This window comes from Rattus rattus, chromosome 13 (genome assembly GCF_011064425.1).
Source record: "Rattus rattus isolate New Zealand chromosome 13, Rrattus_CSIRO_v1, whole genome shotgun sequence".
Lineage (NCBI taxonomy): Eukaryota > Metazoa > Chordata > Mammalia > Rodentia > Muridae > Rattus > Rattus rattus.
The window spans coordinates 27,496,152-27,511,756 of NC_046166.1; the positions used below are offsets into that span (position 1 = coordinate 27,496,152).

General features: G+C 44.8%; 1 protein-coding gene across 2 annotated transcripts in view; it reads left to right on the top strand.

The window, feature by feature from the left end:
* The window catches only part of Palld (palladin, cytoskeletal associated protein), a 217,016-nt gene that overhangs the window by 180,413 nt on the left and 20,998 nt on the right, over positions 1-15,605 (top strand). For both annotated transcript variants that reach the window (XM_032919335.1, XM_032919334.1), the window contains 4 exons: positions 6,841-6,976; positions 9,750-9,848; positions 11,894-12,115; positions 14,757-14,906. In XM_032919335.1, the coding sequence (XP_032775226.1) occupies positions 6,841-6,976; positions 9,750-9,848; positions 11,894-12,115; positions 14,757-14,906 (607 nt within the window). The remainder of the gene's footprint in view (positions 1-6,840; positions 6,977-9,749; positions 9,849-11,893; positions 12,116-14,756; positions 14,907-15,605) is intronic.

Here is a 15,605-nt window from a genome sequence, read left to right on the forward strand (position 1 = left end):
CAGACAACTGTAAAATTCTTTAAAACAGTTAAAGACGAGCTATTTACAAAACCACAGTAATAACCTGAACAGACACCACGCAGGTGTGGAGACCAAGGTTCGTTGGAACGTAACGTGAGTGGAGGCTAAGCTGGCACTTCTTTCACAGCTTATTTTAAAAGCGGAGAAAGTGCAGACTTGAGATGCAACTCTGTTGCCAGGAGCCCTCTGGCTCTCCTGTAATCCCATCATTCAGGTATAGTCAAAAAAGAGAACACCAGCTTAAGGTCATCCTCCATTAAACATCAACCTTGAGGCCTGCATGGGAACCATGAGACTCTCAGGCTCTGAGTGGTGCTGGTGAGATAGGGGGCTTAGATGAGGGCCTCAATTCTGCCCAGGAATCCACGGAGTAAAAGAGACAACTGACTCCCACAGGTTGCCCTCTGACCTCCACATGCGCATCTTAATGTGCAGGAACAACCATTAAAAAAACAAAAAACGTAAAATGAAAATTTGAAAGAGTAGATGTTGGTACCGAGCAGGCTAGAACCCATGTCTTTATTCTTCCTACTGAAATCTTACTGCAGAGTTTGCCAGATGCCCAGAGACAAAACAGGAGTAACAAACAGAATTTATTTTTATTCTTAAGGCTTCCCTTGGTTGGGATATAGTCATGTTACAATGAACACAGCCTCTGCTGTGGCCAGCCTGAGTCGGGGAGTGGCAGCGACTTGGTTTGTCTCGAACTTTCTAAATGTCGACTACATGAATTCCACGTTTGAAATCTGGCTTCTACTCAAATCCCAACTGGAAATAGTAGAGTCAACGTGAGTGCTTAAGTCAAAAAAGTATAGTAACGACATGGTAATGGGCTTCTGTTGAAAGTTCAGTCAGAGAGCTTGCCTGAGGAAAAATTTCTTTCCAGTTTTTTTGTGTTGAGCCTTTATTTTGCCAGAAGAAAATGAAGCATTACCTGTGGCCAAGAGGCCTAGTACCACTCACACAGAACTTTACCAGTCGTCTTTCACTTGCACCCTGTAGTCACGACTTTAATCAACCTGACAAAGACAGTGGTCCCTTCTGAGCCTGGCTTAGAAATACTTCCAAGGATGCCCCTCGTGAGGGCAACAGGAGCGCCTGTTCATCGCCGCCAGCTCTGTGTGTCACAATTAGTCTTTAGAGCCAAAGTATAATTACTACCACGAGAGTCCAGACATTCCTAACATTTCTTTCAAACTTAATGGAGAAGCCACGCTGATTTGTGCCTGTGGAAACTGTACCAAGGAATTGTCAAGTTCCGTGCCACCCAATAGTGGTGGCAGATTAGGGTCCAGATCTGTGACAGCCCAGTAAGTCATAACTGTGTTGTGTCTGCCCTCTCGTCTTGAGGAAATTTGCCTTCTCTTGAAGAAGCCATTCTTGGAGTTTGATAGAGGAGTCTTTGGTAACATGTTTTCCTCTGATATGATGTAGCCATTTCAGTCTCTAGTGGGTCCGTGTATGACAGGGCCAAGTCTGGGGGGTTGGATCAGGTCACTTCCGTTCCCTAGGATCACTTAGGCACAGTGGCTTTTGCTCATTTAACCATTTTAGCATAGCATTAAAATTCAATATAAAAATAGAACTGATTAAAAATACTATCCTTTACATATCCTCAAATGTATGATACCCTTGAATATAGAAAGGATCCCAGAATGCCTGTGATTTCAAGCCCTGAAATGGTTGTGGAATTGAGTCGCCCTTGGGCCCTCAACTTCTGTAAAGGGACTAGAGTAAGCTTGAACTCTAGCTGGTGGACTGTCTGCAGAGCTCTTTCTGCCCTGCCTGCAGGAACTGACCTGGAGGCGAGTATCTAGGGGAGGGCCTGACCTGGAAGGTATTACCTTCAGGTGCTTCTATATGTGCTCGAAACGCTTTTGCCCCAAACACAGGGACACTATTTAAAATGGCAAGCGACTTTCTGTCAAGGCGTGGGTAAACTGCTCCATTGGGTTCTTTGCACAGCTGGACTCAGTGTACACACTGAAGTGGAGAGGAGGCCCGGTCCAAGTTGTTTACTGGCTCAGGTTTGCCTCTGGGCATGGAGTGTTGTGAGGAATCTAGTCTGAGTGCACTTTACTTTAAATAAGCGTTTTTATTTTATTGTACAACTCTGAAGGGAGAACACCCCTTTGTCAGCAGCTGTCTCACTTCCTAAAGAGCCAGCCCTTCTTCCATTGTCAAAGGCCGTTCCACAGGAGGAAACAAACCCAACCCCGCCTCTTTCAATCACAGCACAGTATTCAAAAGCTTTGCCCAAGAAATTGTCCCGCGTCTTCCTTCTCTAGTGCTCCATTTTTCTAAGACCAGCCTTGCTTGTTATTCTAACCCCATCTGCAGTTTTTAACTCATTTCTCTAAAATATTTTCTAAACTATTCCTATGAGTTGCTTTGCCTACTACACACCATACTTTAAAGGTTTCAGATTAAAGTTATGTATGGGAAATGATGTCTTTGCTATCCCTTCCCTTGTGGACTGTTGACATTCATTCTGACTATTCTGCCTACCCAGATCTCCATAGATCTCCATACGGGTGTCCCTTACACCCTCAGCTAGTAAGTCACCTGACCGCTCTAATAGAGGCCATCCATCTATACACCTGACACTGTGTGGCCCTCACAACCCTGTGGGATGTCCTCTCCTTGGATCCTTTTCTTTCCTGTCTTAGTCATCGCCACTGTAGAACATGATTTTATGAGCAGTGTGACATTATTTCCATCAGTATTGCATCCCTAGCACATAGAGCTCTGAAAAGCCAGGCAGTGGGGGTCATGTGCCCATTCTAGAAAACTTCTGGTCTCTTAATACCCTTCTCACCCAGCCTGGTCTCTTGGCCCGTCTTTTCTCTGTGGTTTACCTTCACACTGAAGGTTTTGTGGTGACCTCTCTTACTAGGCCAGGTATATGCTCTTCCAGTAGCACCCTCTGCTATGACCTGGGTGTTATAAACACCTATATCTTATACTCTATAGAAGATGAAAGCTAGACACATAGTCAATAGGTGACCAGCCCAACCCTTGAAGTGCTCAAGTGGTAAAAGAAAGGTTCTTGCTTTTGAAAGCATTACTCAGGCTGAATCTCTTAGCATCTTTAATGACTGGCACTTGTCCACGTCCTTCCTCTCTGTGACTGCATTCAGCACTGTCTTTTACTGGTTCCCTTCTACACGAATGGCTCCCAGAACATCATACCATTTGCTCCTTAATCCGTTCCCCATCTTGGTCATCAATCAGTGTTTGTGAAGAAGGATATAGGCCTGTGTGGGACTCAGTTGTCTTTGCAGTCTCGTATGAGGCAGGTCGAGGCTGGGTCAGACAAAGCCGCTTTTCTTCGTTTTTATACATGAAATGCCTACTGTGTAGAATCTCGTAATGTCACCAAGGAATGCAGTTGCTACCTTACAAATCAACTGCTGTATTTTGTTTTCTTCCCTAGAACTCAAAGAATTTGCATTGGTGGCTTAACCTACCACCGGCATTGCCAAACCCTCAGTAGTTGTAGAATTGGCTAAACTGATCCTTCAGCTGGTTGACTCTTATTAGAGTAACTGCTGTTCAAAACAGAGACAGTGTGAGCTCCTTTAATTCTGTAAGCAAAGAAAAATGTCTTAAAACTAAGAGGGAACAAGAAATCATGTCCATTTCCGTCTGCTGCTGTTTGTCTTGCTTGGTTTGTCGTTTTTGGGGACAGGGTCTGGCTATATAGCCTAGGCTGTCATGGAACTGGTGAACCTCCTGCCTCTGCCTCCTAAGCGCTCACTCGGACTTCAGGAGTAAGATGTCCACTATATAAAGCCAGAAGACTGAGGGTGTTTGCTAAATGGCTGCATGGGACTGAAAACTGAATTCGTGATCATAATCCACATGACTATTGGTGCCATAAGCAAGTTTGTTTCCTGTTGTCTGCCTGTTCCCCTCTCCTTAAATCTCAAGATCACTTCCCAGTGAGGAGAACAAAAGTTGAAGAAGTTATGGTTTCTGCGTTTCTTTAATGTTTAACTCCAGTGTGCATGGGGCAAATTTGACTGAACTAGGCAGACCTAGAAACATGGGTTTTATTTAATTAGATAGGCTATTTTCCTCTGTAAATATCAGGAGACTCAGTTACAAGCAGATGAAATATTCAGGGTTTGCTGACTTGCAGAACAAGGCTGGGATGAGATCGTAGATTTCTATCAGAGAGAATCCTTTATGTCTCCTTTTCCAGTCCATACCCCTCAGTGGCCCTGGGCTGTCACCCACAATTACTAAATTAGCTAAGGCTTAGAAGAATGAAAAAACTCAGATTTCCTTAGAATTAGCACTGGGGCAGGGAATCCCCTGTCTAAGCCCCTACATTGGGATAAGAGGTTGTCTTAGGGTTTTACTGCTGTGATCAGGCACCATGACCAAGGCAACTCTCATATAGACAACATTTCATTGGGGCTGCCTTACAGGTTCACAGGTTCAGTCCATTATCATCAAGGCCGGAACATAGCAGCATCCAGGCAGGCATGGTACAGAAAGGGCTGAGAGTTCTACATCTTCATCTGAAGGCTGCTAGCAGAAGACTGGTTTCCAGAAAGCTAGGATGAGGGTCTTAAGCCCACGCCCACAGTGACACACGTTCTCCAACAAGGGTGCACCTTCTAATAGTGCCACTCCCTGAGCCAAGCATATTCAAACCAGGACAGAGGTTGACTCTCTGTGCATTCAGGATAAACACCCACCAGAATCAGGACCCTTCAAGGGCTCAGAGAAGTGTAGATCATAGAGTAGAATGTCTGCTGGGAAGACTAGGTACACAGTCTCTGGGACAGGTGACATCACTGACGACTAGTGTAGGGTTCGGAGCAGTTTCAAGGTCCTCACGGTTTCTGCTTGCAAGCTTTGGGTTTATTCTACTCCCAGCAAGGTTAAGCAGATCAATAGGAAGTCAAAAGCTGATAAGTCCGTTGCTTCTTACCATAGTGAGCGATGGTGTCAGGTGGGTGATGCTTTGACACCTTTGCAGTAAACTTTCTATTATTTAGAAATATCCCACTGAACGGGATATGTAATTTATATGTATTAGTAATGAACCCAAACATCCACTTCCTGTACCTCTGAAACCCTTCAGCAGCTGCGTACACTCACTGTCCCCCAAGCTAACCACGACCCTGAACTTCTGAGTTGATAATTCTCTTCTTTTTATAGTTTTCCACATGTCTATGTTTCCCCGAGTCTGTTTATCCAACCTTCACATGTATCAGAGTCACCCAGAGAAGTTATTAAATGCAGACTGCCGGGCTCCAGCCCAGCGTTTCGGCTTCTGCTGAATCGGGTTTGGAATGCTGCTGCCAAGCTGCCACTAATGGCTCCTCTGGGTCATGGCGAGCCCTTGGTCCGCACACTCGAGAGCTGCTTTTGCTTCCTTATTACTCTATGCATTCTTCTGTAACTTGATTTTTTTTCTTTTTGTAAATCTCAAAATTCAACTATGTTAAATAGGGTGGGGATGGGCCATTCATTTTCCATTTACGTGTTTTTTTCCTCTTTCATTGATTTCCTCCCACTGAGGTAATCAGGGAAGAAGCAGAGAAATAGGAAGCAGTGTGTGAAGACACCAGAAGTCCACACCTATCCAACACGCGGCATTGGCGCCCTCTGCTGCACACTGTAGGAATTGCTGCAGCCCTTGGAAAGAAAAGTCTGCTGCTGTGTTACTTATTATGTGACCTACTGTAGGAGTCCATATTGAAGGCTTGTCATGCACTGTAATGCCTGTCACAGCCCTCTTGTGTAAAACCACCCCAAAGGTCTTATAACACAGGCTTACACTCGTCAAACAGGACTTGTGGTGAAGGGAGGGGTTGTAATAAATGTGACCTGGGGTGAATATCCCTAAAGTGAAAAATCCAGTTCTGAAACCCTTCTAAATATACACTGTTTTCAGCATTCACACTGGAAGGGGTGTTTTCCTGTGACAGGTTACACTCAAAAGGCAGACACACTAAGAATTCAGCATAAAATGCCCCTTGTATTAGACATATAAAATATACAAGACACAATGAAGGATTTTCACTGTTTTTAGACAGAGTATTATATGTATGGTCTGGGCTGCCTTTGAACCTGCTATGTAGCCAACAATGACTTTGAACTCCTGCCTCTTCGACCTCCCCCTCCTAGCTCTGGGGCAGCAGGAATTACACGCCAGTCTTATCCTTGCGCTGAGTATAGAACCCAGGGTTTTGTGCACGCCAGACAAGCACTCTGCTAACTAAGATACTCCCCTAGAGCTTGACCCCAAGCATATCTGACAAGTGATTCTACCCCTGCATTGCTTAATGAGGCTTATAATCTTGCCACTGGAATCACTGAATTATGAAGGACCAGAAATTTTAAAAATCATGAGAGAAATTTGTCCTTTTTAAGTCTTCTTGACATTCATATGTTGCATTCAGTTTTATATAGTTTTATATGTACTTAGTAAGCAACTTTCAGAAGCTTGCCCAAGATCAAGGCTGAGTCTGTTTAAGCTTTGATAGAAGACATACCATATTTTCATTTCACGTTGCCACTCCCTAGGACTGAAACACAGGCCTTCCCTGTCTGTGGTACAGTGTGTGTAGCCACTGAATATGCCCCTTTGCAGGTATCTGAACCTTCTACAAGACTGGGTTCCAGTTAGTGCTTCCTGAACTCCTGAGAGCATCTTCTCTCCATATGAGTAGCTGTAGATGCTTGAAAAAGATAAACTATGAACGGCATCTATGCTCTCTCTTTGTTGACCGTGAATGCTGACTTGGACTTGTGTATGCCTTGCCGTGAACTGTATTGCCTTCTGCTTTTGTTGTGCAGGGGATTTCCAAAGAAGGCCAGTAGAACCGCCAGAATAGCCTCTGACGAGGAGATTCAAGGCACGAAGGATGCTGTCATTCAAGACCTGGAACGGAAACTTCGCTTCAAGGAGGACCTTCTGAACAATGGCCAACCGGTACTGATGGAAAAGGGGTGTAGACTTGGAATCCCAGCCCCCACTAGCCAGTCTCTTCTGGTTCTCTCGGGCTCACGTTCATAAGACGTGGACACCAGAGTCTGCCATTATCACTGAATCTCAGCATCCCTCTTAGTGAGTAGGAGAGAACCAGAAGTGGTTATGGCAGCTGACACCACAACAAGTGATTAATGACACTGCCGTAAAGGGCCCACAGAGTCCATCCTCGCTAGGTGGCTCCTTGGGAGGACATAGGAAGGTGCCCTGGGATTGCTGGAACCCAGAAGCAGTGAACTGGGATGAAAGATTTCACCCAGAATAACCTGTGCTAGAAAAGCCACTGCCGCAGTTGAGTCCTAGCCTCCTTGACTGAGTAGACGCTGCTCCCACACCTCACAGTAATGCCCGTCCCGCCGTCTTGTTCCAAGTATTGTTAAAGCAATGGTACCACACTTGACAACAGAAACTACTCATGGTTTAAGGCTGTAGGTTACTGACTGTGGCCATCATTCTGATGGGAAACAGATGGTTCGTCCGCCACTTAAATTTTCCATAGCTGAGTTTGCTTGCTTGTTTAATCCCTTTGTATCAGCTCCGAGTTTTTAAAGGGCTGGGAAAGGCTAGCAGATTAGGTAGTCTGAACATGGGAGATGAGTCTTTTCTGGCTTTATCATGAAATACCAGAAAACGAAGCTTGCGCAAAACCCTCTCAGATGCCTTCTCAGAACAGAAAATGTTCTGGGTCCATGGGATTTTTAATCATGAAATGATACCAGTGATTAAAGGCTCTTAGTCGTAAGAAAGATGAAGCTTCTAGCGAGCTTTGCGATGCTTATTTCACTGGGTCCTGAGGCTCTGCAAAGGAGGGAAGAATGTGACCCCCACCCTAACTAGCGATTGCACGGGCTGGAAGCTTTCCCTGATGCTGTCAACAGAAGCTGTTGGAAGATTAAAATAGTTGCTTATGGGAATTTATTTTAGCCAGGTGAGGGCATCTCTCCAACTCCTCCCAAACACAAACCATTTTTTTTTAATTTGGGGATTCCTTATGAATGAGGATTCTCTTGGATTAAAAATAAAACTTCTATACGGTACAAATCAACCATATTATTGGTTTGTATATAATTTATAACTCATATACATATTATTACCTATATTTATCTGTTTAGCAATAAATAAGCATTCGTAGTAACCTTCATTTGATAGTTTGGAACAAGAAAACTGAACTTTTTTTTGAAGGGATTGTCAAATGAGTTGCTCATACCATTACATAATATCCTGTTACTTATTCTGGCTTCTATGGACAAGGGCTTGTATTTCCACATGACACACTGACATCAAAACCAAACTGTAAAGTGAGATTGACTGCTGGGGGAAGCAGGGGCATCTTGGTGACGGAGTAGGCATCCCGTCCCTATTTCTGCCTGTGCGGAGCAGGTCTCACCTGATGGTGACAACCTTCCCCACCAGGACACAAGGACGACTTTGTCAGAGAGCAATGATAAAAGCAATGAGATCCCATTAGAAAACTGAGCTCCCTCGTCTACCAGACTTGATAAAGTCACTTTGCATAGTTGTACTGAACCAAATCACTGCCTTTAGCATTCGGACACCCTCCTCTTGTCCCCTGCCATTTCTTTAGCAAATGCAATCACTTCAACCTCAAGGCTATTTGGCATTTGATCTGTTTCACTTCCCAGTTTCAGCTGGGACGAGAACCAGCAATTACTGGAAACTGTAAATGCATCCAACATATTTTTCTGATTAGAGAATGTTGAACAGTGTTTTGTGTTGACATTCAGAAGTTTTGAAGGGTCATCTGAAATAGTGCTTGAACTTTTATATTTTACAGATTCAACCTACTAATTATTCCTTATTTCTAATCGACCCCTTGTTTGAAAAGGCCCCTAAAGAGATTTGGGAACTCTCAAAGTCCGCCCAGATCCGTAATTCTAAGGCACATGGGCCCAACAGTCAAGTACAAGAGTGATATTAGCAGACAGCAGAACTGCTACCGTGTTCCACATAGGAATGGTCGGGCAGAATCGCAGGCCCACAGCTAGAGGCAGCAGCAGTGTGCCCTTCCTCCCAGCGGGCACGCCGTGCACGTCTGTGAATTGAGGGTGCTGGATGCTGCTGGCTTTGGCGCAGACTTCTTACCTCAGCCACGCGTAGTCACTCTTTGTGGACTGTATTTGCTTACACTGCACAGCGACCGAGGCAGTGCGCTCACGTTGACTGAGCGCATTCTGGGTGTCACGTGCGGTGGTAATTGCCTGAAAGACTTGCTTTTCCTCTCAGGGCTCCACTTGCTGCCCCTGGGAGCAGCTTTCTTTCTGTCAGTGGCTGGGACCGATGTGGACGTTCTGAAGCCCGTGAAAGCTTTTGAAAGGAACATCTCCTTTAATGCTTTTGTTTTGTTTTGGTTTTTGTGGGTTCTTTTTCTAAAGATAAGGAGGACACAGCTGTCCTATGTGGCCTTAGCCTTGATGCTGACCATTCACACGGATCTGCGTCCTGTCGGGTAGCTGCCAGGATCGGCTATCTCATCTCCCAGTATTGGATTTAGACTACACGGAGCAGAAGCAGGGGAGAAAAGCCAAACTGAGCAAAGCCAGGAAAAGAAGCAGACTCGGAAACAGCTATGAAGCTGAAGAGAGACTAGTTACAGAAAAATGCCCAAACCTATTTTATACTTCGATTCCTTTTCCATAAGCCATGTATGATTGTGATTTCCCCCTAAGTTTGCATTTCTGTGACTTATTTCGTGCAGAGGCTAACCTATGAGGAAAGAATGGCTCGCCGCCTGCTCGGTGCCGACAGCGCAAACGTCTTCAACATCCAGGAGCCAGAAGAAACAGCAGCCAATCAGGTACCGCGTTGCTCCACACTTTCTGAGAAATAATCACAGTCCCACGCAGTCTCCCCACACTCTTTATGGGCTCTATTCTTGGGATCAATTTCGCAGCAAGTAGCAGGCAAGATTGCTGTCCTGCCAACCTCGTGGGTGTTACTCACTGGACAGATGGTGACACTACTGAGTGAATGATTAGTAGAGCCTCTGGACGAACTAATCGATATTATTGATACCAATCTGGTATCGATCGGTGTGTTTTCCTTTCTGGTATCTTTGTGTCCTATGCTCTAATGCAAAATGGTTTACATGGAAAACCTTTTTCACCTTTCTCTTTGAAGTAAGCGAATCGATGCCCCCAGAATGTTCTCAAAGTCAGCCAAAACTAGAACGGGGAACCTCTGCCCTCTTTCACATAGGTGATCATAAACCACTAAGCGACAGGGATCAAAGGGGCTATCTCACCCCACCACCACCCACCCCGCAGCTACCAAAAAAGGTCCTCTGTGGATCTGGTGTAATCTGCTGTGTAGATCTATTTCTCCCAGTTAGCACTGGAAGATGTAGTCTCACCCGAAAGCCAAGTGAACAGAAGAGCTTTAAATCAAGCAAACAAAGCTTTAAACCAAACCAAGTCTTCTCCCTTCTCCTGACCTTGAGAACAGGCCTCCTCCAGTCTGGGAACATCGCTGTGCTTGGGCAGCATTTGCCACCACACACATTCCTTCAAAGGAACCTGGAAACACTGCTGCCATATTCCAGCCACGCTCACTTCTCGTTTTCTGCCTTTGCAGGACGCTGGGGCTCCTCGGGCTTCTGTAGGGGGTCCTCTGGATGGTCAAAAGGTTAAGCTCTACCCTTCTCCTCCTCCCACTGTACCGACCTGTGCTTCCTTTTGTGTCTGTGTGTCTGTCTTTACTGCTGTGTGGTGACTACAAATACTGTGGCTGGTATCAATATTTCCTGTGGTATCAGATGAACCTATTTGCCAAAACGTGCCTTTTCTTAACATTTATCTACAACTTGACTTGAGCTCTATCGTGAGTAAATACACTAAACTTAGGGGCATAAGCCCTTTGCATTCGCTAGACACCCTTCTGGGAGTGGGACGATCCACTTGATAATAATTAAATGAAATGAAACAGCTTGTAATGTGTGGTCTTCATAATTTTATTCAGACCATTTTATTCCTTCCCTCAAACCAATAAACTATATTTAGGTTGAGTAACTTTTTAAAGAAAAAAACGTATAATTAAAATAGCCTTTCAAGCAAGCGGGGCAGTGTTCACCTGTAATCCCGGCTTTCAGCAAGCTAAACGGGCAGTGTGGCTGAGCTGAAGGGCCAGCCTAGGCGACAGCAAAGTCCTGTCTCAAAACAGAGCAGCCCTTACTTCCTATGACCCTGGGAAGATGCGGTGGTGGGCTGTCTTGTGTTCATGGTAGTTTGCAGGCAGGAAGCTGCAGGCTCCACTCTAATACTGACTGAGGGTAGCACCTTGTGTTGCTTCTGTGTGTAAGTGAAGCGCGTTACCAATCTTGCTCTTCCTTAAGAGAAGGGCTGCCGATTTAGGAGGGAGCCCCTAGGTAATATGTCTATCGTGTAAAGTAAAAGTAGAAAAACATGGTGCAGTCTTCCCCTTGTACACGTGAGAAAAATCTGTGTGCCACTGAAGCTGCTCTCCCACGCACAGCCTTCCGGAGGGGCGTGGCACCCACATCGATTTTTATTCTATAGAAGAGACCACCACGTTTCCTTCCTAGGGGTACAGCCTTGCCTTATTATTTCTAACTGCTCCTCTCCACCCCGTTCAAGAAAGGTAGTGGGTGTTTGCTTGTTTATTTGAGGGTCTTTGTTTTGGTTTTATTTTGGAACTAGGACTTTAAGGTGGTTTTAACTATCACACAAACTCAACTCCAGATGTTTTCTGCTATCCTATGAAATTGTGTTGAGCCCAGATCATGATTCACTGAAGAAAAAAAAAAAAAAAGCGCACCTTCCTGTGTTGTGTTAGTGAGGGAGACACGCCTCAGGAGATGCTGACATGGACCTGTGTCTGGCCTAGGAGTACAAAGTCTCCAGCTGTGAGCAGAGGCTGATCAGTGAGATTGAGTACAGGCTGGAGCGCTCCCCTGTGGAGGAGTCAGGAGATGAGGTGCAGGAAGCCGATGTGCCTGTGGAAAACGCAGCAGCTCCCTTCTTTGAGATGAAGCTGAAACATTACAAGATCTTTGAGGGGATGCCCGTGACCTTCACGTGTCGAGTGGCTGGGAGTCCAAAGCCAAAGGTAAGCAAAAGACACCAATTTTTAAGCACTGCTATGAGGGAAAGAAAGCAACGGAAGAGGAAGGAGTCCTCTAGTTGCCCCTCTGCTTCATCAGAAATAATCAAATCACTAAAAATGTGTGATTAGGAGAGATCGTGCCTTATATAATTTAATTTTAGAGCCAAAAGTTAATCTAATTCTGGTGATTACTGCATAATACAGTTTTCATAACTTGGATCCAATTTTTAAAACAAACAAACAAACAAAAAGCCAGGAGTTAGAAAGCCAGGCATGGTAGCTCACGCCCTTAATCCCAGCACTCAGGAGCAGAGGTAGGCCAGTCTCTGAGTTCAAGGCCAGCCTTGTCTATATAGTGAATTCAAAGACAGTCAGGGGTGAAACTCCGCCTCAAGAGCAAAGCGGGGAGTTGGGAAAACGATCTTTAAGTTTGCTCTGCTCATTCCCTCCCTGGGTTCTTCCCCTCCTGCTGGTCTGGCTCCTAGCTTTAATATTATAACTATCCCACTACTTATCAAACTTAGAACTTTAGAAAAAGTTTTTCCGTTTTCTGGGGAGACCACTGACAGAACACAGGTATGGAGGTCAGAGACGACCCGCAGGAGTCAGTTCTCTCCTGCCACGGGGGTTCTAAGGCTGGAAAGCACCCTCTCTCCGACCCTAACAACAGAGCTTTTAAATGTCGTTTTCAGATTCAAATGCTTGACAGAGTTGGATTGGAATGTCAGTTTGTGTTCTCAAATTTCACGTATATTTATTTTAAAGAAGAAATTATTTTAATACATAAGGGACTAAAGTAGGTTTCTGTCAGGAATCAGTCAGTTCCCCCCACCCTTTGGTTGCAAGAAGAAAATGACAATGAAAACCATGTGGCTTTGAAGGGGAATCCTAAGTAACAGTGAGTCTGGAGGCTGCGTGCGCAGCCACAGTCGAGCATCTCCGTCAGCGCTGCTTTCGCCTCATGGTGTGACCAGCCCATCCTGCGGTCCGTCTAGTTCGTGGAAAGTAGTGAATTATCACACATCTGTGCACAGGTGGTGTGAAGAACAGAAGATGCTATCATAAAAGCGATAGGAGGATGACTGCTGTGTATTTTATCTGTCGCTGGGCATGGTGGTGCACACCTTTAATCCCAGCACTTGGGAAACAGAGGCAGGCAGACCACTGTGACATCCAGCTTGGTGTACATAGCAAGTTCAGGGCAAGCCAGAGTTACATGGTGAGACCTAGCCTCAAAAATGTTTTCCTTTATTTGATCAAGACTTATCTTTACCTAATTACTTTCAACATGGTTTTCTGTCAATCCAACTTACATTGTTAGTAATTGTTATGCCTTTCAATTACACTGCATTCTTTTTAAAATTGGAAAGGGTTGATATTCTAAACATTGATTATGTCCATCTTGACCCAGAATTACAACAGTGGCCATCTAGCCCTCAGCGACCTGTGTGTATGGCCTCCCTCTATAGGACTCAGGGTTTTTTGGGGTTTTTTTTGTTTGTTTGTTTGTTTTGGGTTTTTTTTTTTTTGTTTTTTGTTTTTTTTTTTTTTTTTTAAAGCACAAGTCACTAGAAATAGTTTGGAGTCTTTTTTGTTTTATAAATATAGCAAGCTTTTTGTATATTCCTACAAGTAATACATTTTAATTGCCAATACTTTTGAAAGAAAGAAAGATGCATATAATGCCACTTCGTAGAGCTGCCAAGGTTGCATGGAGTTAAATATACACATGCTGCTTCATGTAAATAATATGAATGTGAATGATGGTTTCAAAGAGCAAAAAGATGTATTCTTCATGCACATATTTATTCGACAAAAATAGGGGTACAGCAGGCTAGAGAGATGGCTCAGCAGTTAGGAGCAACTTTCACTTTTCCTGCTCTTTTAGTGGACCTGGGTTTGGTTCCCAGCACCCATGACAGGTGACTCACAGCCCAGCTCCAGCTCCAGGAGGCCTGATGCCCTGTTCTAGCTTCTACAAGTGTGTGTGCACGCGCACACACACACACACACACACTCATACATACACACACACTCACACACACTCATACACATACACACAAACACACACTCATACACATACACACAAACACACACATACACATACACACACACACACACTCATACATACACTCATACACCCACACACTCTCTCTCGTACACATACACACACTCCACACACACACACATACACACTCATACACACACACATACACTCATACACACACTCGTACACACACACACCATACACACACACACATACACACCCACACACACATACACACACACCCACACACACATACACACCCATACATACACACACATACACACACACACACACACACCCATACACACACACACACCACACATACACACACTCCATACATACACGCACATACGCACACACACACACACACACACACACACACATACACATACACACCCATGCACTGAGCAAACACAACTTTTAAAAACTAAAATGAGGTTGAATTTGCCATTACCTGCTTTCGTTGCTCCCAATCCAGCCTCCCGCAGAGATTCTTGGTTTGCCATTTTGACAGTGCCCTCTGCAGACGGGGCACTGTTAGGATGCGCCTAACCAGTGTTACACATGCACAGTCTGCCTCCTTATTTCCTTCCACAGATCTATTGGTTTAAAGACGGGAAGCAGATTTCTCCAAAGAGCGATCACTACACCATCCAGAGAGACGTTGATGGGACCTGCTCTCTGCATACCACGGCCTCTACCCTCGACGACGATGGGAACTACACCATCATGGCTGCCAACACTCAGGTAAACAGATGGTGGCTGGGCTCTGGTGGGGTTTGCAGGGTTGGATTAGGCACAGGACCTGCTGAATTAAAAGGCAAAGTTGTACTTTTTTTTAACCTACAAAACTGTTTTCCACATCTTGTATCCATCTCTCTCTCTCGATGATAGAAGCTTTCTTTGCTTTGCAAGCCTTTGTTCCATCCAGGACCTTGGCACACACATGCATGCCTTCCGCAAATTCTTTCAAGGGTCTCTTATGTGATCTCCTCTTAGTAGGGTTATGGAGTCGCACGGGAGGGTGCATGCGTTTAGAGATAGAAGATAACCTGCAAAAGAATAAACTGCAAAATTGCAGTAGAGTTAAGTGCAAGAAGAGAAAGAAGGGAATAAGCTGCAGACCAAGCGGCGGCGTGTGAATACAAACTATCTAAAAAGAAATGCATATAAAACGTCAGTGGGAACCTGGGGCCAGAATTTAAGTCATCAGGAGACTTCCGCGCTGGCAGTGCCTATGCACAGATTTGGAACTTGTTTGTATCTATAGGTTTTCTCATATTGATCATGGATTTAGGGTTAGTCAGAAGGGCAGTTGTCTTCTTAGACAGCCTGGCATCACATTCCCAACTCATCCTGTAAATTGTTTCTCACTGAGTATCATACAGCACCATCCCTGGAACGAGGGACACAAAGGAATGAATAGGTTATTTTGTGCCTTAAGAG